Consider the following 27843-nt stretch of genomic DNA (forward strand, 5'->3'; position numbering starts at 1 on the left):
TCCGCGCCGCCTCTGCCGCCCGCGGGGGAGCGGCGCAAGGCCTGCTGGGGAGCGTAGTCCGCGGCGGCATACCACGGGAAGGGTTGCGGAGCAAAGGCTGCCGGGAATTGTAGTCTCCGCGAATGGAAATCCCGGCAAGCGGGATCCCAGGGGCGGGAGCCGAGGTAAAGCGGCGATGTCCAGGAGCCGCGATTTCCGCTGTGACTGTGGTCAGGCCGGGATCTGGCACAGGCGAATTGTCGACGGGTAACGGGAGAGCGCTCAGTGCCGCGGCTGCGGAGATAACAGCGGTGCCGAGGCCATTGAATCTCGTGGCCCTGGTCATTTGCCCGTCCAGTTCAGTGAGCGCAGTTATCACCTGCTGTCAGCACACGCCTCGTCAGGTTTTCTAAAATTGGACTAAACCTATTTTTTTAAGCGTGTCACAGTCTTTTTGTTCCAGAAGAAAACCACGTGTATGGATCGGTGAACCTTTGTGCATGTCTACTGCCCTGAGCGTTTTCAGGAAGAGGAGGAGGAGGAGGAGGCGGCGTGTGTCTTCTCTGGAGGGGTAGGTGAGCGCTCAGGCCCGGGCAGCGGGAGCAGGAAATGGGGACGCAAGGGCTGTGGGAGCCGGCGTCAGCAGTGCGTTTCAGATCCAGGTGACTGTAGAGCTGCTCTGTGGAGAGGAGAGCGTGAGAGGCAAGGGAGCTGCCTGACACGCCGGGCGCCGATCCCTGGGCGGGCAGCCGGAGGTGGTGCGGAGCAGCAGGGACTGGGTGCTGCTGGCGTGCTGGTCGGCCCGGTGTGAGCAGTGGAGATGACAAAGCATGACCACTTGAGGTTTTGATATGGGGTGCTCATGGCTACAACTAGTTACCATTAGTGCTGCTTCTTGTTTGGAGTTGGAGTCAAAGCTGCTTTTCTCCTGCTTGTCTCTTCTTAGATATTAAACATTAGATATTAGTAAAAAATTCTTTACTGTGGGGGCGGTGAGGCACTGGCACAGGTTGCCCTGAGAAGCTATGGAGCACCCCATCCCTGGCAGTGTTCAAGGCCAGTTTGGATGGGAGTCTGAGCAACCTGGTTTAGCAGGAAGTGCCCCTGCCCATGGCAGGGGGCTTGAAACTAGATGATTTTTAAGGTAATTTCCAATCCAAATAATTCTATGATTCTTTTGGGAATGAAAAAGCCTTGCCTCTAACAACAGAAAAACGGCGTCCAATGACTATCACTGGGCTGAGTGCTAATATGTGGTTATGCACATGGGATGTAATACAGGTGGCTTAAAGCAGAAGTCTCATGTAAGTGTACACTGCTCCTCCTGGCTTCACTGAGAATCATGCCTGTCTGTTGGAGGGAATTTGAGTCTTTATTATATATTCATGTAAATGTAAAGATTAGCCTCTGACTAGATGGGTTGGAGCGAGGCACCCAGAGCTTTGTTTTTCCCCACACCTGTTTTAGCAAATGAATGTCTTGTCCCACCCTGTACTCCTGAAGTACAGCACCAGCTCATCCTGTCTTTCCATACCCTGGGAATTAACTCTATGCTTTACCTTTAAAACCTAAGCGATAAAGTGTAAAAAGAAGTGGAGACTTTCTGAATCGCTATTACAGTCCTCATAATCAATTGTTCTTGAACAATTTTTTGTTCCTTGTTTTTGTTTTTCTGCCATTCCTGGTATGTCTTAGGCTGACCCTGTCAGAGCCAGGGTGCGCTGCTGCTGCTTGTATGAGGAAGGTACAGGCCTCTCTAGCAGCACTTAAGATGTCGATATTCTTCCCATTTGTTCATAATTTAGTATTTCTGCATTCTAGTCTTGTTTAAATTCTTCTCTACGATGTGGGAGAGGCCCATCACCGTTGTGGGGTTTTTGTTTGTTCAGCTGGGTTTTGTTTTCACAGAATCACAGAACTGTGAGGGTTGGTAAGGACCTCTGGAGGTCATCTAGACCAACCCCCTTGCCAAGGCAGGGTCACCTAGAGCAGGTTACACAGGAATACATCCAGGTGGGTTTTGAATGTCTCTGGAGAGGGAGACTCCATGACCTCCCTGGGCAGCCTGTTCCAGTGCTCTGCCACCCTCAATGTAAAGAAGTTCTTCCTCACGGTTAATGGAACTTCATGTGTTTTAGTTTATGGCCATTGCTCCTTGTCCTGTCACGGGGCACCACTGAAAGAGTCTGGCACCATCATCCTGGCACCCACCTTTGAGATACTTACACGCATTAACGAAATTTCCTCCCAGTCTTCTGCAGACTGAATAGGCCCAGCTCCCACAGTCTCATAAGAGAGATGCTCCAGAGATGGTTTGGTTTTTGGTTTTTTTTCGTTAAAACCCAGCTCCGCGCCCCCTCTGCGGGGGGGCCGGCCCGGCGCCCTCGGCCGCAGTCGTGGGGCGCTGTCCCCCCGCGGGGAGCCCCGGCGGGCCGGGCCGGGCCGGGGGTGCGGGGGGCCGGGGCGGGGCGGGGGCCGGGGCCGCGCCATGGGCCGAGCGAGGCCCGCGCGGGGCCGCCCTGGGCCGCAGCTGCTCCGCGGGGCGGCGGGGCCGCGGCGTCGCCATTCCGGGCCTCTCCCCAGGCCGTGCCGGAGCGGGGAGACGCGTCCGTGGTGAGTCCCGCCGGGCACGGGCACGGGCACGGGCTGGGGGACCCGCGTTCCGGTACAGCGAGGAACGGGAGCGGGGGCACTCGAGTGTACAGCGACCGTGGCTGGGATCGGGCGCCGCCGCAGCGCAGAGGCCGGGCGGGGGCTGGGACTCGGCCTGAGTGGCGAACCCGCCATCGCACATCTGTCCCTGCCTTGGTGCGCAGCTCACGGGGCACCCCCAGAGCCCTCTGTAACAAACGCGGCAGCCGCTGGGACCGCACCCATGGACACCCACGGCTTTGGACCGCGCCTTTCTCAGCGCTTCCTACTTACTAGTAATACCTTCGAGTAATTGCCGGAGCACAGCACAAGTTTAAAAAGGCACATGCTGATTGTTTACTGTCTGCGTTTCTCAGCTGTGGCAGAGTGAGCCAGTTTCGCTTTCAGTTCTCGGCGCTTCAGCCCTTCAAACAGGAGTGGATACATATTTAAAGGGTTCATAAGCTAAATAGTAGGTTTGAGTTGTACTTAGTCATAAAGTAGTCTCGATGCATTAAATTAAGCTTGCTGTTAAAGGCGCATTACTGGTTGATTTCTGCGGGGAAAAAGTTACAGGTAAGGTAGAGTCTGAACACGGTGTTACAATATGGTGAAAATAAGGGGTTTACATTTTAGTATCAACACACCTTTTACTTCAAGATATTTTTGCAGTTTATATTTGCATCCTCTAACGATGTGAATTGGTGTAGATAGTACTTTTAAATTAGATTATGCATGTTGTAGGTCTGCAGACTGCTTGTCGGAGACTCATGCTCTTTTCAGTGATTTCAGTGGGACTCAGGCAAAGCAGTTGAAGGCCAAGTAAAGCAGATTTTTAAAAACAACTTCACTATGAAGTTCAAGAAGAAATGGTGCTGACTGAGTTACCCAGAGAAGACTTTTATTTAGGGTTTGGTCAGTGGGGTTTTCATACAGGTGGGTTTTTGCTTCCATAGGAGCTGGGGTAACTTCTGTGCGTCCTGGACTGTTTTTTAACATGCATTCCTCACTGAAATCTCTGTTTTCTGACTGGTTTGGGGGGGTTTTTGTTGGTTTTTTGGTTTTTTTTTTGTTTGTTTGTTTGTTTGTTTTGTTTTGATTTTTTTTTTTTGGTTTTTTTGTTTGATTTGGGTGTGGGTGGTTTTTTTGTGTTTTGTTTTTTTGTTTGTTTGGTTTTGTATTTGGGGGGTTTTTGTTTTTGGTTTTCTTGGGGTTTGTTGGTTTTGTTTGTTTGGGGTTTTTTGTTCGGTTTTTTTTTGCTCTGCTCAGCTTTATTCCTCAAAAATATTTCGATTAGTCTAGTTTGGTCACATTTGACACCAGAGCTGGAATTGCAAAGATAATTTCATACAAGTTTTGTGAAAATTGGTGGCTGTAGAAAGGAGAGGGACTTAAATTAGTATCCTCAGCAAGGAATAAGCAGTTAGGTTCACCACTTCATCTGCTCAAGAGACATTAGATAAACAATCTATCCAGCTACTGGTGATTATTGCTAGTAGTGTTACACATCTTTAGTTTTGCTGTGGTTATCAAACATGAAGCAAAGGTGCTCCTCCACTCTTCAGTCACAGTTCCCTGAAAGGGATATGTGAATGGTGAGTCAGGGACAGCATAGGAGTCTGTGAATTGTAAGACATCACATCTGTTAGGGTCACAGTTTCAGAACTCTGTTGTTAGGGCAGTATGTGCTGAAGAGTCCACAAGTCCCATCTGTGTTGATTTGAAATACTGTATAAAATTGTTTGAATATTAATAAATTTTAGATTTTCAGACTAAAAGAACATGCAAGGATTTGTTGGTGTTTGAAATTTTGTTGCCAAGGATCTGAATAAAAGTTTCTGAGTTGCCATCCAGTCACTGACCAGCTGGAGTAACCCGCTTAAAGCTTTTTAACCTGGATGCAGATCGTTGAACATAGCTTTATGCCATTCAGGTGCACAGCCTGAAAACCAGCCAAAAAGGAACTGGTACTCCAAACTGCTGTTGTTACAGACAGGCTCTGTGTTCCTTGGCAAGTAGTACAAACTATGGAATTAGGTCTCTAATGTAAGGTGCTCGGTTCTGGTTCTCTGTAGTAGTGTGTGGAGAGAAACAGGTACTGCTAGAGGGTAGTTCCTCCTGCCTGTCTGAGACACTACCCAGTGTCTGAGATAGGTTTAGAGACATGCTACTCAATGGGTAAATTGTCAAAAGGTATGTTAACTTCATATTTCCTGATCTTTGTTCCTGTATCAGTATTAGTAGGACTAGTAGGCTTAGAAGATGGAAAATAAAGGATGTTCACAACATCTTGAATCTACTGGATTGTGGCTCTGCAATGATGTCAGTTCAGAGTTCTAGTAATATACTCCCATTACTTCTAAAATCATAATACAGCTTTGTGAAATACGGGAGATATAAGGCTACTACCAAAAAAAATTGTGAAAATGTAGTTAAAATACATGTTACAGAATGCAAAAGTCACAAGCCATGAGTATTGCTGTCTTTTTAAGAGGTGGAGAATAAGAGAACGTAGGGACCAAACCTTCCTTGCAGGGGAATTCTGTTTTATTTCAAATGTATGGTTAGTTTACAAAGAATAGATTACATTTTTTCTAAACTGTAGTGGAGGAAATACCAGCAACAATTACATTAAACTAGAAATAAGAAGTTTTTTGCTTTGTTATCTAGCAGAGATTCTGTGGATGCCTCATCCCTGGAAGGATTCAAGGCCAGACTGGGTCAGGCTTTGAGCAACCTGGGTACTGGAAGGTGTCTCTGCCCATGGCACAGGGGTTGGAACTAGAAGGTTTTTAAGGTCCCTTCCAACCCAAACCATTCTATGATCATTTTGTTCATACAGTGTCACAGCAAAAGATCAGGTAGATAATCTGATGTAGCTGCTACTTCTAGAAACCGATTCATGCTTAGAGTTACTGTAGTAAAATAATTTATTCTTACCTGACATGAATGTAATATTCTTCCTCTGAACGCTTTAAGGGAATGCATGTGGCTGTGCTCTCTCACATAGGATCTTATGGAAATTCAGGATATTGGTTTAACTGATGGCAGTGTGACTTGTAAGATGGTAACTTACATGTCTAATAATTTGACTAGGACAGAGCCTCTCCTATTGCATTGTAAAGCTTCATTTTTTCTGTTACCAGACTGTTTTCTCCAGGCCATGAGATTTTATCCTCTGATTTAAGCAATAGTGTCTCCCATCAGGGCTGTCTGCAAGCTTGCTGTAAGGTACCTTTAGCTTTAGCATAAGAGTGGCTTTGGGGAACATACCGAGTCACATCCAGATACAGGCTGGCCCTCTCTGGTGAGAGACCAAGACGAGTGTTTGTGTATGGCTGATGAGGACTGTCCTCCTAGAGGAGAGTGGAATCTGCAAACAAGCAATCTCAGAAGGGTACAGAAATCAAATGGATTGTGTTCTGTGCTTTCAGACCAAAGGCTAAGTCTTGAAAACATGATTCCTGCAACTGTTCACACTGTCCTGAGTGCTCTATATTTATGCTGCCACAGAAAGAACTGGTTACGCTCGGAGGAGAAAAAACACAAGAAATGCTAAGGACTGAAATGCACTTGCAGCTAAAGTATCCTCGTCATGAATAGGTACAAAACTATCAGACAGCTTGGTGATGGGACCTACGGCTCTGTTCTCCTAGGGAGAAGCATTGAATCTGGAGAGCTAATAGCCATTAAAAAGTAAGTGTTTTCATACATTACTTAACAACGGATAGTCCAGGTTTTTCTTTTCTAGGTCTGCATCAACTTGGTCATGCTGGTTTGAGTACTTCACATTTCATGCCACTTTTTTGTATGGAGTTGTATTGGGGCCACGTGAAAAACTCAAGTTCCTTGTATCCTCCAAGGCCTCAGCAGGAGATAAAGAGGGTGAGATACAAAGGCTTATCATAACAGCACTCTGCTGCTATGTGCAGTCAAACGTGGTATGTATTAGAGTATTCTGCAGTGCTGCTATGAAATCTACAGCCCTTTCGCTGCTGCTTACATGGAGCATATATTTTGTAGTCTAATTTTCAATGTAATAATAATACTGCAGTGATAATTAACACAATTTATGTCATTGTCCATTATCTGTATCTTTTATGCTATTGCATATTGGTCTTTCCAGCTTAAGATTTTCCTTGAGAAATTCATTTGATTTTCTCTGCTGCTTCGGCAGTGACCTTAGTTTGTAAATGGCTTATTTGTCCTAGCTATGGTAAGAAACAGCTGTAAAGCATTGCAGGCACCTTCCTGAAATACCAACCAAGACCCAGGGACAGACTTGTCAAAAAAGCTTTCAGTACAATGGTGTTTTGTATGAGCAGTCAATAGCTGGCTTTTTCAACTTTCTGAATCCTCTATGCTGAGGGTATTTTGCCTGTATCAGACCTTGCTAGAGGCACCTTTGATTTTCAGTTTGCAGTATGGGAGAAACTCAGAAAAATCAGAACAAGCTGGAAGCATTCTCTTAGCTTACACGTTAATGCCAGTCCTTTATTAAAAACAGAAGTGGCCTGGTAACTGAGTGCACAAGACAGTAACTGCAAAAACACTGCTCAGAAAAAAATAACCCCGACCCCTTTATGACGTGAAGGGTTTGTAGTTCTTAAAACTACTCTAATTGTAAGAGCTGATTTCAAACTGGAAACTTGCTACAATAATATGTAATACTGAATTATCATTAAAGGCAAAGGCTCATATCTTCACAGAGTGCCTAACTCCCTCTGAAATCCAGACTCTACACAGTTGAGTATTTTTGTAAGTTTTAATCTGTGATCTTCTGTGTGCATGTGTGTGTGAGCCTTCATCCTATTGGTCCTAAAGCATAGAGTTACATCTCAACTGAGTGGTAATCAAAATGTGTATGAGCACACAAAAATAATGTGTTCAGGGTTATATTCTGGCTTAGGAGAAAACTGCCATGCAGTTTGTTTCTGTTAGAGCAGAGTCGCTTATAAGCTTGAAGGGAAAAGCAGAATTTGACAAGTAGTTGGCACGATAGATGCACCTTGCAAGGGAAGGAGAAACATAGGAAGCAGTGGACAAAGGAAAACGTGGAAATACAGCAAGATACTAAAATTACAGAGAAATCTGTAATAGGGAAGAGGAGTAAGGAGAATATAATAGAATTGGAGACCCAGAGAGGTGATTGGATCTTCATTTAATTTGTTTTAAAACCTTCCTCTGAGTTGTTCATAATTGTCAAAACTACCCTTGTTCCTTTTACAGACTCTACTCCACCACATTGTTATACCAGAAAGAAAATTAGCATGCCTAGGCTTGTTGAAGGCTCTGAATTATTTTCAGCAAGATATATATACACAGAAGAATGCACTCCCGTGTAATAGTAATTATTATTTGAGTGTAATTCTATTTGAGTGTGTATTCGGGTAATTCTGTGTGAGTGTACCTTGTCTAGAGATGGAAAGTTTTTTGACAAAGGAACTAACATCTTCTATTTTGATGGAAGAACTGAATTGTTATGATGCAGTGAGACTTTTGGTTCTAAGAACAGTTGATGTTTTCAATGCATTAGTCATTATTTTCCCCTCTACTTTTGTAGAATGAAGAGAAAGTTTTATTCCTGGGAGGAATGCATGAACCTTCGGGAGGTTAAGGTACTTGTTTTCTTCAGTGGTTGACTTCAGTTTAGACGATCACTGTCACGTTCTGGGGTTACATCAAATTCTTTACAACTCTTCCGTGAAAAACTAGTCCCAGTGTGAGCTGTGGCATATGACATTACAGTTCTGTTTCCTGACTCTGCATTGGAAGGGAGTGTCTGTAGTCTTAGGAAAATGCTTATTGAAATTCTGTAGTCTTGCAAAAAATCATTTGATTGTAGAGAGCTGCTTCCTCCTTGCGGTGGCGGGGGGGGAGAGTGTGTGAGTGAGAGCTTTCCTGTCACAACACCTGGAGCTGATTGGTGTTTGTTTTTCAGAGCTTTAGAACACACGCCCTTTGCGCAGCATTAACTTTTGTACATGCAGTTGTTTCTCTGTAGTTGGCTTGGGGGCAGACATTTAGCATGAAATTCTGATGCCAGTGAAACATTGGGGGTATGCTTTAAGGACCTCCTTAATTTATGCTCAGCACCGAAAACATGCAGAAAATCTAGGTCATTTTATTACAGTACCATGTAAAAATTAAGGTCGAGTACACTAAAAATCTAAAAAAAAGATACCCAAGGAAGTGTATGTAAAGAAGGAAGACCCAAATATGCTAGTTTTGGCTGGGGTAGAGTTACTTTTCTTCATAGCAGCTTCTCTGAGTTTGTGTTTTGGATTTCTGACCAAAACAGTCCTGACAACACAGGCATGTGTTAGTTTTTGTTGAGCAGTCCTTTCACAACCTCAGGCCTTCTCTGTCTTTCATGCTTCCCTGTCAGTGAGTAGGCTGAAGGTGGACAGAAGGCTGGGAGGGGACATAGCCAGGACAGCTGACCCCAGCTGACCGAAGGGACATCCCATGTGACATTGTGCTGAGCAACAAAAGTTGGGGGAAGGAGGAGGAAGCAGGAGACCTTCAGAGTGATGGCATTTGATTTCCCAAGTTACCATTATATGTGATGGAGCCCTGCTGTACTGGAGGTGGCTGAACACCTGCCTGCCCGTGGGAAGCAATGAATGAATTTTGTATTTTGCTTGCATGCTTGGCTTTTAAACTCTGTATCTCGGCCTATGAGTTGTCTCACTTCCTGCCCTTCTGATTATTTTCCCCATCCCGCTTGGAGGGCTGAACAAGCTCAGCTGCCCACAGAGGTTAATCCACAGTACCAAGGAAGGCTTTCCAGGGTTGTTTTTAGTCCTGACTCTGACCTGACTGTTACCAGTGCAGGTGCAAGAAGGATGTGAATTCTGCCATTAAAAAGTTACTTACAGAGAAAATGCAATTGTTTTGGTGCTTACAGTGATAGCAGATAGCTGGCTTTTGAATGACCAGCACATTAAATTACTACATAGACTGTATATGTATGTGGTAGTACTTGGAGATCTGGCCTTTGTTCTCAGAGCTGTCTGATTATTTAAGACACCAAAGAGTTTTTGAAGTTAATTCTTCAACAACAGTTGAAATAAGTTGGTTTTTTTTTTCTTTTTTCGCTATATTAAGACCCTTGTAAAATGCTGTTTGTATTTTCTCTTTCTAGTCTTTGAAGAAATTAAACCATGCCAATGTGGTAAAGCTGAAAGAAGTTATCAGGGAAAATGATCATTTGTATTTTGTGTTTGAATACATGAAGGAAAATCTTTATCAGTTAATGAAAGAGAGGTATGTATTAGCATCACCCATTCCTGATACAAATTAATTACTTTTGTAATGTGCTTTTAACACCCCTGTTACTGTTCAAAGGACTTTGGATCATTTGTAGGCTTAGATCACTATGGCTTAAAGCTGCAGGCTGTAGTGGGAGCTATGGCTGTCACCTTTGAGCATATCCAGGCCAGTCTAATGAGAGTTTCCAGTGTCTTGTCCCAGATTAGTGTGGCAGGTGAGTAGGGTGCTCTTTTGAGAGATAGGAGCTGGGTAACAGCCCTCACACTGAGGAAGCATTGGACCTAGAACTTTTGTCTATGTAAGTATTCCAACCATGCTTTTTTATAAGAGAGTGGTAGCACCACCTCTTCTTTTATGGCTTCCTCAAATAAATGAATAAATAAAAAGTAGTTGGAACAGTAATCAAGAGGTGTCAAATTTTGGGTTGCTTCCAGGAATTATTTTTCCTTGCAATTTGAGCTGACATGACCAAAGACTGCCTGTTTCATTCGTCAGCATTCTTAATAAAATCTAGCTTTTTGATATTTGCTGGAGCATTAATAAAGTCTTAATTTTAGCCTTTGGGCCATGATAACATCCACCAGAGGATAACTGAGGGCAACATTCCCTGCTTTGAATTGTTTCTCTCTATAGACCATGGTATCAGCCTGGCAGATGACAATAATCTTCCTTGATTTAACAAAATAATGTTTTTGTTACAATATGTGAATGCTACATAAAATACCTTTTTAAGCATAAAAATACTTAGTCTGCATGCACAGGTATATAAAACTGTAGCTTAATTTGGCACATATGTATGGGTGCTGATTTTCAATTATATGAAATAATGAACTTTGAAGAAATGATTCAAGTCTATAACCAATTATCTTTAGGAATTTCTTAGAAATGCATGATATCCTACCTTCTTATGAAAACAAAAAGCCCAGATGTCTTTAAAAGTATGCTGTGCATCATATTCTCTATGGTTTAGCTAGGCCTTGGACTTGTTAGACATTGTGTAAGTCAAACCTTTAAGAATGTGGTTTATTTGCTTAATTCTTAGTTAAATTGCCAGTTTTGTGCCAAAGGACTGTAGAGGAGATAAGAATTTCTTCTGTAACTAAAAAAGATAATAGGCAAATATGAAAAGCTGACTAGCAGCTTTATTGTCATTTCTACCTTTTATCTTTGGTTCATTAGAAAGCATAAGCTGATGTGTGAATTTAATAATTAATAATTATTTATTCCCTTTTATTCCACAGAAACAAACTGTTCCCTGAGTCTACCGTTAGGAATATTATGTATCAGATCCTGCAAGGGCTTGCATTTATTCATAAGCATGGTAAGTTACGTTTTAGCTATAAGCATTCTAAATTAGAGCCAGATAATGTTTGTGTAAGTTTTTTGATGAATATACTAGCAATTACATTACTAACTTTAGTAGAAGGAGTGATCAAAAGAATAGCACTATATGAGAGATCAGGTTACTGAAAATACCTGTATTTTATAGTTGACTAATACTTCAGTCTGGAGGTTTGCTCAGTTCCTTGTCTGTAGATTTCCACTTTCTCAGTCTGGCAGCTGGCCACTCTCAAACTCATTGGATGTTAATGGACACATTTCCTGATAGATTTAGAGGTCCCCTGAGAGTGAGAATAAAGAAGAAATTACTCTTTTCTCAAGGTACACACAGATACCTGAATAAAATGCACATTCTCTATAAGACACATTTAAAGTAATAAAGTCTGAGTGACAAACAGCTTTTGTTGCATGGGCTTCCAATTAATTTTTCCAACAATGATAAAAGCTAAAGCTGATGTACGAGCCAGTAGTAACAAGACCCACTTAACTAACAAAAAAAAAAATCTCAAACACCTTATTTCAATTATAGCTTCCTCACCATGTTTTGGTGACCTCTGCAATTCTGTCTGCTAGATGCACTGTAGGGTCTGTTGCTGGAGAGCTCTCTGGGTTATCCCTTCTGATAAGGAAAACTGTGTTTTCCAAAATATTTTCAAGCTAATGGCTTTATTTGCTCTTCTGATGGATTTTGGATACTCATCTGAAACCAAACTAAATTCTAGTCTGTTGCAGTGACATGTATAATCTGTGAAGATAGATTTTTGCATAATATTTTTCTAAGCTACCTTTTTTCAATAAATTGTCAAATGGATCACAGCCTTTCAGAACAGCTTTTATTGCTATTTAACTTACTGTAGCTGTGAAGACTGAACAGTTCTATGTCAAAACTAACTGTCTTTTTCACTGACCTGCTACCACACTAGACTTTCACTTCTGCCAAGATGGTGCAAATCTGTAGTTAAAAACACCTGGAAATGTTTGGCAGGCCTGACAGGATGATTGTGATGGTATTGTGGCTCACAGTGTAAGAGTGGGTCTCCCAAGATTCTCTCTGCAACAGTTTTGGAAAAAATCACATGAACTTTTTTGCCCTCTCTGTATTTCTCTGTTCTGCTCCTGTATGGCATAGAAATGCTTGTCAAGTATACTTTTTGCATTCTTTGTCCATCCAAACTCTTAAGCATCTTCTTATATTTGAGCACACAACGGATTGCTCTTTTTACAAGTTTGTCATGAAATAAATTGCCTCACAAGCATTCTGTTGGTGCATGTCTGTGCAGCAAAATACAGACGTGATTGCACTAAATGCTAAGAAAAGCCTTGATTGCTCTGCCTAGTACATTCCATAGAGAGGCAGTAGCTCAAGCTGGCACCAGAACGTCAACTCAACATCCCTAGGAAGGATACAGTGTCCTGGTTAGCAGATACCTACAGCACTATGTCTTCAATGCTGTTATACATTAATCTAACAAACAAAAGCTAATCTAGTTATGGTGGACAGTATAGACACATCCTGTGTGAATGTTTAGTCCATTCTCTGTGGGAGCATATTCCAACCCATGGAAGAAGTAAGCATATTGGAGTCTCTGAAAAGGAGCTCAGTAAGGTAGTACAGAGGGAGCTGTAGATAGGAACGGTGGTTTCAGATGCTTGCAAGAAAGAAGCATAAGGACAAGATTTGCAGGCTAACGGTGGAAGCAAATTTCAGAGACAGTAGTCAGTGATACTCCAGTCCTCTTCTCTCATTTGTATTGAAGGAGCTCTTGCGAAACATTCATTCATGATCAGTTCTTGCTGAATGCAGAGGGCACTAAAAAAATACACTGAGATCTTCTTACAGGATGATGAGTAGCTGAGTGCTTGCAGATTATGTTCTGAGATTTAAAAAGAAGTTCAAAATGCAAAAACCCCCTCATTTTCATATATTGTTTAAAATAACGTTACGTAACTGATCAATAACTTCATTGGGCAGTTTCCATTTAGAATGAAGCTAGCATTAAAATGGTGTAGAGAAGTCTCACTTTCTTGAAGGAGCTGTCTGACTGAATGCTCTGAATTGTTACAAGATAGCCAACTTGTGTGTACTGTTTTTCACAGTCCAACTGTACAACCTTGTACTGACCAGCTCTGCTGATCACTTAAGACTTTGACGTCTGTGTGATGCTGTTCCAGCTTCAATGCTAAGAACTAAAATAAAACAATCCAGTTGGGAAGTAAAGGATACAGCTATGACATTGCAATCCACATCAATATTTCATTTGAATTTCAGGGTTCTTCCACAGGGACTTGAAACCTGAAAATCTGCTTTGCATGGGACCAGAACTTGTGAAAATTGCAGATTTTGGCTTAGCCCGAGAAATCCGATCTCGACCTCCTTACACTGATTATGTATCCACAAGATGGTAAGTGCTAGTACTCAGCTACATTGTAGGAACTTGACACTTTAAAGCAGTACAGTACTGAATTTGTGCTGATCATTATACCACTTTTAATGCCTCCTCCTTATGAAACTTTTATTTAAAGTTGCCATAACTTGAAAAGCTTCAGTTAGTGCAAGACAGTTTACAGATGGCAGGAGCACAGAGGGAGTGGGGTAAGGCAGGTGGGAACATGCTAGGATTGTTGCATGTCAGGAAGGTATAAGAGAGTTTACAGAAGCTTATGTAGTTTTAATCAAAAAAAGAAAAGGTCTGTGTACAGGAGAGGAGGTTTTTAAAGGATGTTTGCTCTTAATAGCAAAGAATGAAGAGGTGAGTTATTTCATGTATGTTTGAATTGTGTTGATTGTTGGGGTTTCCTTTTCTTTCTTGTTACAGGTACAGGGCTCCTGAAGTCCTTTTGAGATCCACCTGCTACAGTTCTCCAATAGATATTTGGGCTGTTGGTTGCATAATGGCAGAAGTTTACACACTGAGGCCTCTCTTCCCAGGCGCCAGTGAAATTGATACTATATTCAAAATTTGCCAAGTCTTAGGGACCCCAAAAAAGGTAACTGAAGTGGTGTTCCATACTGCAGTAATCCTGGAGCTGTTCTACAATACACAATGACACAGTAGCAGTAAGCATAAAAATAATAAATTTTCCTCCTTACTGCTAATTTATGGTATTGATCTCAGATATAATAATATAAATTAAAGCTTATTTTCTGTGCAGTAAACATTATGTAATTATGCTGTAAAAGCTGACACAGAGAGGAGGAGAAACAGATCCCTGAACAGCAAACTAGGTCCTTAGACTGTGATTTCATTAGGTGGGAATTAAATTTTCTCTTGTACATTGCGTATAAACCTATGGTTTAAGAGGCTAAAAATTGGGATCATGGCAAGATTCCTATTTCCTGGTTCCATTTGTGCCCTTGACTCTGTTGGATGTACAGCAAGACTCACCTCTCACCAGAGGTTTGAGGTGAAGATTTTTAGTGAAATTTTCAATATAAGTCCAGAGCAAGTTGGACACAGTCTGTTACTGGTAAAGTATGTGCTAGAGTGCTTAGGCACTGATACTTTACAGCTTGACCTTTTTTTGTGTTTGGAAATCTCATTCTTTCAGAACGACTGGCCTGAAGGCTACCAACTTTCAGCTTCCATGAATTTTCGCTGGCCTCAGTGTGTACCTAACAACCTAAAAACTCTCATACCTAATGCTAGCAGTGAAGCAGTGCAGCTCATGAGAGATATGCTTCAGTGGGACCCCAAAAAGCGGCCAACAGCTACTCAGGTTTGATTTTGTTTTCTTTTTCTCATTTCTGCTTGTGATTTTTTTTCTTTTACTGCAAGGAACAGTCATTTAGCAGTTGCTCAGGGGTGCAGTTCTTAGAAGGGAGAAGAGGAGAATCCAAGAACAATTTGCAAGACAAAGGCGGGTAATTAAGAGAGTGTCATCAGTCTTTTGCATGAAACATTAACTGCTTGGGGTATATGCTCGATGATCAAAGGTGTGACTGCAGCATGCAAATACACTTGAATTAAGTGTAACCCAGTCACTGTGAATAGCAGCAGAGTAGGTAGGAATAGCAGAAGGTAGGATGTATGGCTGCAGGCTGTGATGCTGTTCTTTCTTTGCTGTTCGCCACAGAATGGCTGAAATCTGGTTCAACCACCTTGCCTTAGGCAACCTGTGCCAGTGCTCAGTTATTCTCAGAGTGAGAAAGTGTTTCTTGATGTTCAGAGGGAGCTTCCTGTGTTTCAGTTTGTGCCCATTGTCACTGGGCACCCCTGAAAAGAGACTCACTCCATCTTCTTTGCGCTTTCCCTTCTGTTTTTTTGCATACTTCGATAAGATCCTCAAGAACCTTCTCTTCTCCAGGATGAGAAGTCCCAGCTCTCTGTCTTTCCTCACATGTGAGATGCTCCAGTCCCTTAATCACCTTTGTGGCCCTTTGCTGGACTCTCCATTATGTCCATCTCTCTCTTCTGCTGGGGAGGCAAAAACTGGACACAGCAGTCCAGGCATGGCCTCACCTGTGCTGAGCAGAGTGGAAGGATCACCATTCTCGACCTGCTGGGAACACTCCTGCTCAGGCAGCCCAGGAGTTAGTCTTATTTGCAGCAAGGGCGTATTTGGTAGATCATCTGTGTTCAAGTTGGTGTCTACCAGGACCTTTCTTGCAAAGCTGCTTTCCAGGTGGTTGACCCCAGCATGTACTGGTGCATGTGGTTATTCCTTCCCAGGTGCAGGACTTGGTATTTACCCTTGTTAAGTTGATGAGGTTCCTGTCAGCCCATTTCACCAGCTTGCAGAAGTCCCACAGGATGGCGGCTCAACCAACCGGTCTGTCAGCCCCTCCTTCCACTCGTGTCATCAGCAGACTTCCAGAGGGTGCACTCTGCACCACCAGCTGCGCCATTAATGGAGGCGTTGAACAGTGTTTGCCCTGATAATGACCTCTGGGGAAGACAGATACTTCCTGGCCTCCAGCCAAGACTTTGTTCCATTGATCCACCACCCTTTGGCCTGGCCTTTCCGCCAGCTGTCAGTCCACCTTGCTCTCTGTTCCTCCAGCCCAATGTTGCCTGGGTAAGGCTAGCTTTTGCAGGGCAGCCACAGCTCAAGTGCACTGCAGGTATGTTCCAACATCCTGTGCATAAGCATTGCCCAAGTCATCCATACTGCACATATGGGTGGTGGTAGCCACTGGTTTCGGATAGTACTCAATTAAATGAGCAGGGCACCTTTTGGAAAACAGATGTGATTCTGGGTTCAAATCTGACTTGACTTCAAGGGCTGTAGCTGTACCTTTGTGATTTAATTAGACCTTCAGTACAAATTGCAATAAAAAGCTTGAAATCTAATTAAAACAGTTTAAAAGTGAAATAGATTAAGAGCTCTCAAAGGTAACGAAAAACAAAAAAATACTGACTGTAACAGTATTAAGAGCATTAACAAATGTTTTACAGTAAAGTACAAATAGAGTGAGGAATCTGAGCTTTTAGAAGTTTTTTGCAGTAAGAGGTCTTTGGGAAGATGAGTATGCTTGAAGTAGCAAGATAGGCAGATTAATTTCCTTTACAGACAACTCCTTAATTACTTTTAAGGCAGGATAAGAGTACTTTTATTAACTTGTCTGTCAGAAAAGATAGAGGCTAATTTTCATAAGGGTTGTATTTCTTTCACTTCATTCCATCTTGGAGAATGGAGAACGGAAGACATGGGATGTCTCTTGGGGTCATTGAGTTTTGCTGGCTGAATCTGTAATGATGGGGGGGATGTGTTTGCACATGCACACATGAAGAGACAGCATGTAATGAAACATGCCTTTAGATGCCATATACTTGGTTAAAAATCTTAATTCTGCAGAACCTTTCCTTCTGTACTAGTCCACAGAGGATTTGATAACTCAGTATCTCTTGAAACTTCTCTACTAATGTAGCATTTTTTTGAAGTGGATTGTGCTCACTAGAATCTAGTGTTGAGAGATGGGTCTTCTGCTGTTTCCTACCCCAGAAAAAAAGGAAATTAAATTTTTATTGACACACAGGATTGGGGTAAATGAAAAACTATGGGTTTCTAAGCCTAATGTCTATATTACTTTTTAGGCACTTCGATACTCATACTTCCAGGTTGGGCATGCCCTGGGCATTCAGGAACTGGGAAAACAAAAGGAACTGCACAATAAATCATCTCTGCATATTAAGCCTGTCCCCCCAGCACAGCCCCCTCTGAAACCTAATGCCCGAATTTCATCAAGGCCTTTTCAACAAAGTCAGTCTTCCCAGCATGTGGTGTACGCATGTAAGACAGACAACTCTGGGGCTGAGCACGGTAACTACTTACAGGAGGACAAGTCTAACCAGGTTCGTCTGCCTGCAATTCACAATAAGGTTCCTCAGCAGGTAAAGGTCCATCCTAGCATAAGATAAACTTTCTGATATACTGCCTAATTTTTTTCCTTGTGTTTCTTTTCCTTGTTCTCTTTTAAGGTTCTTTACTGAAAGGATAGTGACTGGGAATAAAAAATGGTTACAATTTCTGATAGAAACTGGGACTTACTCTATTGAAATCTAAATCCAGTTGTTGTAAAACAAGCAAGTCAGTTTCTCATTTTAGAGCCATTTTGTGCTTCCCTTTGTTGAAAAGCACCACTTACAGGATGACACTGATTTCATATGAGTAAAAAGGATGTACAGTGTTCAAACTATTAATGGGATTGATGCTAGAGAAAAAAGTATTAAGCTAAATAGTATGGAAATGAGGGAAAGGAGGCTATTGCCTTCATCCATTTATGGCATCCAATTTATTGACTGGGAATAGTATTCCCTTTGGTCTTCCATACTGAACGTGGAAACCAACAGATTGTTCTTTCGGCATGAGAATGTACCCTTCTTGTTGACTGATACGGAGATTGGACTAATAAGATAGATGACGAGAGCAGACAGTGTGAATCAGTCATAAGTAGGGTCTGTACTGGCCAGTGTCACACAAGGTCAAAATGTACTGCTGAGCCTCAACGGCTGAAGAGACACAAATTTGTACCTGTGCTGTCCTGCAAGAGATAAAATTTTTTAAAATGTCTAGACACAGGCTTGTGGAAACATAAACATTCATGCAGTTTCTTACTCCCAGCATGGGTCTAGAAGTAAAAATTGAGCATAAGGTAATGGTTTGGGAGGTGCATACTGAAACATGAGTAGAACTGGAATTGAGACTTAAGAAATTTCTTCTTCTGTCAGTTCAAGACACTTTATTACAGGATGAAATGCAGAAGATAAGTAATAATGTCGGCAGGCTACAGATTGTGTTCTTAGCGCATTTAATGGAAGATGAAGATTGTGTTGTTACAGCTCTATTACCACTATTACTCTTTGAGATAGAGGAAAAAAAAAATCCTCTTTGTTCCTGTCACCTGATTTATGGCCTAAGCACATGGGTTTGTTTCTTATCAATCTTCATACAGAAAACATCTGCTGGGTCTGAGAATATAAATGGTGAACTTAAACCAAAACCTAGGCGAAGATGGGGACATCTTCCCAGGACAGTTAAGAGTTCTGAAGACTGGGATGACTTAGAAGACCTTGATTTCACATCTTGCATCATGAGAATGGACTTGAAAAACAAGAAGAGGCAGAATGATGAAACTCTTTGTAGGTAAGGGGCTTCTTATGTGCTTGTGCTGTTTGGTCTATTTCTTTGGCCTTTTTCTCTTTCTTAGTGCTGTTGCTCTTCATGCTTTCTTTGTATCTGGAAATGTATTTCTATACAATTTTGTATTCTTTTTTTCTTCCCCACTGAAAAAAAGGGCTTAAGTTTCCCCAAGTTAATCTTTGAACATATACTTTTCGATTTTATATGTGGACTATTTTGACATACTCCATGCATATAAACTGTTCTGGACAACTCTAAGCTGCAGTTTCCATGGATGGTATACAGAAGAGAGAAACCTACTGAGTGATTTATAAAAACTTTAAAAGCAGTATATAAGGGAACTAGAAGTACAAATGTGATTTTCAGGGGCACTTGTATGACTTCAGGTTGATAATATTCCCTGTTGTCTGTGTGCTTACAGTGTAGCAAACACAGAAGGAAATGATTCCTGGAGATGGGATGGAGTTGAGAAAGCCAGTTGTGAATAAACATGTGCTGTAAGAATTGGATGTGTACCAATATGTGTACCAATTTTTGAATTACAGATTTGAAAGCATTTTGAATCTGAAGCCTTCGGATGCTGTAGGCTCTGGCAGCAGTGCCCGAACTTCCCATGCAACCTTTTTGCAGCAGGATGCTCCCACACTGAGAGTTTCTGCAGCAAAGCAACACTACTTAAACCATTCTAGGTATCGACCTGGTTAGTAAAAAATACTTTCCTTTTCTTCCTGCAATTCCAACAGCAGTATGAAATAGTCATTGGTACATTAGCTGTTATCCTTTCACCTTGTGGAAGGGGGCTACTGCTTAAAGAACGTGAGGAGAGAAAGAGCTTTGCTAATGTAGATGGCCATGACACAAACTACATTCTAGCAGTCTAGCAACTGAGAAGTGCTGCTTACAAGCAAGGGGACAGGATTGTTGGTACTTCCTTCTCCTGATGGATACTTTTATACTTGGAGGTGTGTTAGATGTCTGTACATGTGCCAAACTATTCCCTGTCTCCTTAACAAGTATAAGACTAGTCTTCTAGACTGGGAAAGAAGTGCCGTGCATTTACCTCATGGGTGTATAATACCGTGAACAACAGGCTAACTAGTAGTGGGAATATGCTTTGCTGTAGTTTGGAGTTAAGTAAAATGCAGATCCATGTCTCTATAGAGAATTACATGCCTGTCTTCATGATAACCTCTGCTATACTGAGACCAGTGCTGGGGCAGGGTGAAGTACAGGAGGCAGACAGCATATCTGCTAGTATTTAAAATGAGCTGAAGTGTATTCTTTCTCATAATGGCTATTCATAAAAGTAGTGTTAAGTATTCATTCACTTGTAGTACTAATGTTTCAAAATGAATTAAGTAAACTAGAAGGTATTATGACAACAAACTCAGTCTTTTTTTATGAAACAATTAATTGACTTTCAAATTGTCTCTCAGGTAGAGTTTTGGTAGCTAAAACTTGTTTTACTAGAGGAGGTTGTAAAACACATTGATCCCAAGTCTGCTTTAGCCTTATCATAAATTGTGGGTGTGTCCTTGAATGTTAGGTACCCTGCTTAAATATGGGCTCTATGTTAAATACAAATAATAGGTGACATCTGAACTGTACTGCAAACTGTTGGCATAATCTGTGCTTGCAGTAGAGACACCAAAGACGAGTATAGTACTATGAGAAATGGAATTGCTAGTATTGTCTCTCAGGTTATGTTGTCACCGTTAGGCTTTTATGGGAAGCGTAGATTTCATGTACATAGCAAGGTTCACCTTCTGTGACTTGAGAATATTTGTGGCCCTGATGTAAGGATCCTGCCCTGTGATCTAAGCAGCCATTGATGCTAGTGGAACTACATACATTGTGATGTTTGCAGATTAGGGCCTGTGGCTAGTTACAGCATTCCTGTATTATGAGAGGATGGGGAGTGACCCAGAGAGTTACTGAAAGGGAGAGGTTTTGGTTAAGTTGAACCAGACATCTGCTCTAAGACTGTGCATCAGGTGGAATGCATGCAGGCCTGTGTGGCAACAGGAATTTTAATGAAGTAATCTTTGAATTTTTTGCAATATAGGAATAAGCACAAGGAATAGCATAGTCTCCACTTCAAACAAAGAGTCTGCTCCATCTCATCCCTGGCCCAGTTCTGGTTTGTCTGGGAAAACTTCTGGTTTGGGAGGAAGTACTACCAACAGGATGAATTCAGGTAAGAAGGTGTGCTAAGACTCTGAAAAACGGTAAGTGATGTCTCTGCAATTCCCCACTGGTGTATGTTGGAGTGATCCATTCCCAAAACACTGTCAGCTCCTAAGATACCTGCTACCCTGTCTTTGTGTTAAAATTGGTTATGAGTACTCTTCTTTGGGAGACTGCCTTAAACTGAAACATAGTCGTATCTTCTAATGAATCCTCACAAGTCTGAAGTACCCCACGCATAGAAGGCTGGACAGCTTAGGTCTGTTCAACCTGAAATATTTCATCTTGCTTTCAGTTTCCCTCCTCAGTTTTTTTTAAGTCATATTTTCTGGTTTCCAGAGCATTTCAGTCCACCGGCTGCATAAATGGCTGTCACCACAGGAGGAAGCTGGTATAAATTGAACTAGCCATACACACCAGTCTTCTTACATGAATAAAGCAAAGAAAAGCTATCCTTATGTCTTTTAATTGATGTTGTTTAAAATAATGTAATAATTGTAGTTTTAAAAATTCAGACAAAAAGCAAAACTTTTCAATTTTTCTTCTTCAGGTTTTTTTTGGCATTTGGTATTTCAGGTATTTAATCACTGTTGTTTGAGTTGAAGTAATTAATTTGTAGATTTTTACATTAGATTTTATCAGATACACTTAATCATGTTGATGTTTCTAGACTCTTATCTGTGTATTTCCTCTCTAAACTGTGGCTTCAGGTTTTCATGTGATACAGTTCTGCAGTGCCATACTTCTTTTCTGTATGTTGTTTAGAAAGTATGTTATTGCCAAAGTTTGTGTTGAATCTTGGCCCAAATAAACATTTTGGACCTCTAGAAGCTCAGGTTAAAAAAAACAACCCAACTTAAAATTTTGGACGTAATTTAATCAGAAAATCATTCTTTAAAGATTCAAGATGGAAGGACACTGTAAACAGCTAAACTACATGAGAACCTTTATATACGTAGCATGTCTCCTTCCTGGCTCTTCTAGAAGTTTTTGCTTCTTTTGTAGCAGCATAGAATGTAATTAGTTTTTTCTCTTTTTTATTTATTACCATCATTTTCCACAATAGGCTTTCCACTGCAATAGTACAGCGTAGGCATGTGTGCAATGGTCTGCATGATATCTTGTTTAGTGTCCATCTGTGCTATAACTCTAGACTGTTTTGTTCCCTATCTATGGCTTATCCTACAGGTCAGTCAAAGCTGCTCATCTTAGGGACAAGTTTTGTAACTGGCTTTTAAAATTTGAAATGTGACTCTGTACCAGATTTTCAAGTTGTGCTCTCACAGGCTTCAGTAAGAGCTCTGTGTAGTACCAAAGCCCCAGACTCACCACATAGACACCAAGAGTCAATATACTCTTAGCACGTAGTTGCTGAAAGTCAAACAAGGTAATTCCAACTGAATGCGAAGTTTTGGAAGCTTTGAGAAACCTTGAAAAAGCTGAGATGTATTCTCCCTGACAGGTATAATTTGTAACTGTTTTCCGTTCATCTGTGATGCAGTCTGATGCTGACAGTCTCCCAAATGCAGGTGTATGTATAGGAGCTGTGGATTTCTAGTGTCTTCAATTAAGTTCTTGTTTTGATCAGTCCATGATCAGGCTTGGTCTTGAACATGACCCCTCAGGGCACACCTTTGTCATCTGTTGATAGTATGGGAGATCCACTGTGTTAAGATGTTCCTTGTCATTTCTTTCAGGGCCCATAGGATCAGGTGGTCTAACGAGTGCTTATGTCCCTTCGTTTCTGAAGAAGGAAGTAGGTTCTGCTGGGCAGAGGGTTCAGTTAGCACCAGTTGTGGATCCATCTTCTGGTAAGTATAGTACCAGCGTTCTCTTGGTCCCTTGGTCAGTACTCCAGTAATGCTGTATGTATGCAGCACTGAACTGCTTATCTTTGCTTTATTTTATTTGTCAATATATGACTGACTGGAAGTATTGTTTGCAACCTCTCCTTCATATGGCAAAGGATTTTCTTTATGTTTACTTTTGTTTATTAAATATGTGGGTTTATCTACAGCCTGTTTCAATGGGACCTAGAGGTTGGTGTGAGAGCTGGCACAGAATTCACGCTTGTCAAATCAGGGATGTAAATAGTCTTTGTCTGCTGAGTCTTTAGGGATTGGATGCACTATTGTTTCACATCAGCAAACTGTTAAAAAAGGAGGCTTATTTCCTGAAGAAGTAACTGGACCTGCATCCAGTTGTTGTTCAGTGTGGATGCAGTGGATGTTCAGGGTTCACTGAACCTTTATATCACAGTATTTTTTGTCCTTTAGATTTTGCTTCTCTGACGTCAGTCAGACCCCTTCTTGGATGGCCCTCGTTCAGTTCACCTACCAAGAGCTCACCGAGGTTAATGCCTCTCCCGCCGGCCGCGGAGCCGATCCATGGGCGCGTTGACTGGTCTGCGAAGTACGGCGCTCACCGGTGACCTGTGGAAATACTCTCTGACCAGTGCATGCTTCCCAGGAAATGGCCAACGTGAGACCATTTCAGACATGTATAGGTTTATATACCTGTACCTTTAAAAGAAGCAGATCTTCCATGAATGAGACATTTTTTTGAAGGGTTTTTTTACTTATTTGCATTAATTTGAATGCAGTCTTGTACGTTTTTGTATAAAAATGTTTTGTTATGTACTTGGGTCCAATTATTTTCATAAAAGTGATACATTTTGTATATAAGGCTTAGGGGATTTGGCATTTTTATACAGCAAATTTTTATAATGAACTTTTAAAAAAAATTAACTTTTTTGTTAGATTAAACTTTTTGATAGAAGTGGATAAAAATATGTGGTGCAATATTGCAGTGAAGGAGAAGTACTGAGGAAGCAGCATTCATTACACATTTTCTAAAGTTTATGTGCTAATTGAGGCTGTGTAATTTCAGTGATGCCATGTCTCAATGCCACACTTCCGCTGTCTTATGACCGACCATTTGCCTTTGTACTGGCATCAGAGGAGTGACTTAACAGTCTACACTCTCCTTTACAGTCACTGAGAGACTGCTGAATGTCAGTGAGAGGCACCTTTTTTTAAATTTATTTTTGCCTTTTAAAAGGTTTTTTGTTGGACTGCAATCCAAATTTACCAAATCTGAGGACTCTTGTTTGGTGAAGGGTATTCTTCTCTTGATCCATTTTCTGACAGAGTGTTCCTTTTTCCTGCTTTAAAGTTGTTCTTTGGCATTGTTCACTATGAAATAGAATGTGAACCTACCTCTGTTAAATTCATTTAAATGTTCCAATGATTTCTAAGGAGAAAAAGCAGATTCTGTTTCTTCTTTTTCTTTCATTGTGAATATAAGATCTGAAGACCTATTAAAGACTGTATTAACAATTAATAGTAAATTAATAAAATTAATAAAACTGGTTTCAGAGTAACAAAATATTAATGATATGCCAGCAACAGAGTTTAAGGAAACAAGATCTATGCAGCTGACTTACTTTTCACAACTGTTTTAAATCACTTAAGAGGGAAAAAAAACCCCAAAACAACCCAGAGGAAATAAGTCAGTCTAAGCTTGCTTATGTTTATACTCAGTTCTTCTTCACACAATACATCTTCATTTACAATGTGAAGAATATGTCAACTTCCATAAATTAGGCCCAGAGGCTCTGCAGGGAAAGATGGGATCTTAATGTGATCCAGTTAAGAAAATGTTGTAAAACTGTGGTTGATTTCACTGAAATTTATACAGTTCTTTGAAGAGCAGTTTAACTCAGTTTATAAGAGAGAATGATTTATATCAAGTTAGAGAGAAAAGAAAGTAGCCCCATAATCTGCTTTAGTTCTGCTCTGGAAAGGAGTGCCAGAGTCCAGCTAGCAGCAGAATATTAATTTAGATCACAGTCAGCATTTGTCTATTCCTGCACCTCCTTCTACAGAAGAAAGATAAAACTGTTCAGTGCTGTGGGAGAACACCTTCCGTAGCTGTGTTCTGGAGCAGTGCTGCCAAAGCTGAAGTGTTCTGAGAGAATGCATCTTCCTGCAGAAGTGTGCAGAAATGCTCATCTTTCTGAGCTCATTGTGAGATCAGCTCAGGCAAATGGTTTATTTATGAGATTTAAACGCAGCCTGAAGGGATCAGAGCAGGTGCAGTTCTCAGCTCCCAGCCCTTTCACAGGAACTGAAGGGCTTGTGTGCCAATGAGATCCTCTCTGTGGGATCTGCTGGCACACACAAGGGCCAGCTGCTGTGGACTCCGGACTGAGAACAGATTCTGGCCGTTTCAGTGCTTCCCATGGAGAACATGTGGGATTTCAAGGAATCTGCACCCTAGGTGGGCTGCTGGCTCAGTGCTACAGGGGGAACCCCGAGGAGCATTGGTCGCTGTTTGCTTTTATGGGCTCAGCCCACAGTGAGACAGTACAAGACAAAGAGGGAGCAAAAGTGTGCATGTAAGACTTACACATGCCAAAGACATCTTCTGTGTCCTGCTGCTCTGTTATCTGGGCATAGCAAGTACTCACTCCAAACCATACCTAACTGCTTCCACAGCAGTGATGCCAATGCTTACCAGGAAAGTAAAGCAGCCGTTTAATTTCTAAAGCACACACTGGTAGGCATCTGTGGGTAAGTGGAAAGGGAAATACGTATATTTCTGCAAGAACTGGAAAGATAGTTGTTTCTCTTGGTGGAAATAAATACCTGTATTTATGTCTACATACCATGTAATTTATTTTCTCACTGGGTAATTTGTTTTAAGAATGAGCACCCTGAACCTATCCTGGTATCCCTAGACCAAAGTAGGCAATTAAAGTAGTCTGGTCTGTACACTTAGTTCCTAGGAGTGGAAGGAGACAGGTCATGAGAACAGGTGGCTGAGGCTTGGATTCATCATACCTAAGTGTTGAGCTCCTTTGTTGTGAGGTGACTCACCCCTGGTGAGTGAGAATCATCTTGAAATCTGTCTCATTTGAGAACATGCAAACACTCTGGAGAGACCTGAGTCTCTCCACTAAGGAGGGGGACAACTCTGTGAGATTCAAGTAACACAGGATGAATCTGAACCTGGCCTGTAATCTCTGAACCTTTATCAGACCTTCGGTGATTTTTTTGACTATAGCATTCAGGCTTTAGTCAGTCCATCAAAAAGATTAGAAAAAGAAGCTGTACTTTTAATTTTTTTTTTTTTTTGTATCTCCTCCTTTCCTAAGTTAAAGCCTTTTATTTTGGGGAAAAAAGCTAATAATATTGCACTCAAAATCACTGCTAGTTTTCACTTAGTGAGACAGAAAATTAGCTATATTTAATGGTTGTATCCTTTACTCAAGCAAATTCTTACTGAAGTTGGAAAAGTTCTTTTTGAGCAGGACAGAGGTGGGTTTATGTATTTTAACCATGCTGTCTCTGTGCAGTACAGAGATGGAAGAGATGGAGGTCTTTATATACTGAAATCTGGACAAGCAGCATATCTGAGAATTTATGATATGTAACCTGCTACCTTGTGCTTCAATGTTTAGCAGCATCTTTGTGGAAAATGTTTTTAGAATTGTACTGTTTACATTTTCTCAGGCTTAGGCATAACATGTAATAATAGTGACCACTGGAAATAAAGGAGTCTAACAGTGGATTCATTCACCTCTGTAATCCAGATTTTCCTAAAAGTAGTGTGTAAGTGCCATGATGTTAGCCAAAAAAAAAAAAAAAAAAAAAGCCAGAAAACCCACTCCCATGGTGTTCCTGTATCTGATATGGCTGTTGATGTGAGCAGGATATTCCATAATGTGAAGACAAAAACGTACTGAAAAAACATTTTAGAATTTAATATGGAAGGAGGGGGTAGAATTGTCATTGAGGGGAGAAATAATGGTTCTTGTTTATTCAGTGTTTTCGTTCAGAAACATTCTAAATGCTTGTTTCATTCCTTCTGTGTCAAATGTCCTGCCCAGAATAAAGTTATTCTTGAAGGAGTACTGACTAACCTGCTCTTTTATTCAGTTTTTAATGAAAACACTTTAGTTTGCCTTTTGTTTGGTTGTTTTTTTGTAGTTGGGGTTCAGTTTTTTAATAAGCCTTCTTGGAGGGGCACTGCACATTCACTGACCACATGATTCGAGTCTAAGCATGTAATTTCTGCAATATACTGTGAGCTCCATGTAAAGCTCATCACTGAGTCCTTCCTTGGATGTCAGCTCCTCTGAAACTACCTGCAAGACTGAATTATAACATGCATTAACACTTCGGGAGGACAGGCAGCTGAACTAGAATGTTGTAGGTCCCTCCCAAGGGAAAATAATCCTATTCTATTCTAGTCTAGTCTAGTCTAGTCTAGTCTGTTCTGCTCTAGTTTTGTTCTCAGTGTCCTGTGTCACCTCTTTAGCCTTCTCCGCTGGCTTTCAAGGCAGTAGAAGCTGAAGACAATTTATAACTTACAAGCCCAGCCCTTTCGTTAGCTGTTTAAGTGGGCTGAAAACCACTTGCACAGGTGAAGAACTAGATGAAAAATACATTTACATGTGCAAGGATTCTGATTTTACCTGGGGGGCGTGTGTGTGTCGTGCGAAGCTCACGGATTCCTAGGTGATTGGGGAATTGAAGCTGGAGAAGCGATAAAGTGAAAAAAAGTAGCGGCTTTGCATACACACACCCTCTCTGCGAGGGATGTGCGTACGAGGCACAAAACAATGGCAAACTGCCCCATGCAGCGCCTCACTTGGATGTGTCTGCAGTCTTGGAAGCTTGACTACCCTACGTTCTCCTACAAATGGACCTTGAGCTTGTTTGGAGGTTCTAGCAGGGGAGCGCAGCTACCGTATACCCTTGACCGATGAACGGTACCGTCTCTATCGGGGAGGTCGTCCTCTTCGACCGAGCGCGCAGCTTCGGGAGGGACGCACATGGAGCG

General features: G+C 41.5%; 1 protein-coding gene across 7 annotated transcripts; it reads left to right on the forward strand.

Moving 5' to 3' along the window:
* Positions 1-4: 4 nt before the first annotated feature.
* On the forward strand, positions 5-26908 carry CILK1 (ciliogenesis associated kinase 1). 7 transcript variants are annotated; one of them, XM_010406251.3, is made up of 14 exons: positions 5-554; positions 6045-6306; positions 8174-8228; positions 9758-9879; positions 11127-11206; positions 13496-13628; positions 14043-14214; positions 14776-14943; positions 17262-17558; positions 18620-18810; positions 19353-19507; positions 20873-21004; positions 22692-22805; positions 23271-23612. In XM_010406251.3, the coding sequence occupies exons 2-14, from the start codon at positions 6206-6208 to the stop codon at positions 23423-23425; spliced, it is 1875 nt and encodes a 624-aa protein (XP_010404553.1). In that variant the 5' UTR covers positions 5-554; positions 6045-6205; the 3' UTR covers positions 23426-23612. The 7 variants fall into 7 exon arrangements, with proteins under 7 accessions (XP_010404553.1, XP_010404546.1, XP_010404567.1 ...); XM_010406244.4 differs by having other exon boundaries at positions 5-550; XM_010406265.3 differs by having other exon boundaries at positions 5-550; positions 6124-6306.
* Positions 26909-27843: the final 935 nt, after the last annotated feature.

This window comes from Corvus cornix, chromosome 3 (genome assembly GCF_000738735.6).
Source record: "Corvus cornix cornix isolate S_Up_H32 chromosome 3, ASM73873v5, whole genome shotgun sequence".
Lineage (NCBI taxonomy): Eukaryota > Metazoa > Chordata > Aves > Passeriformes > Corvidae > Corvus > Corvus cornix.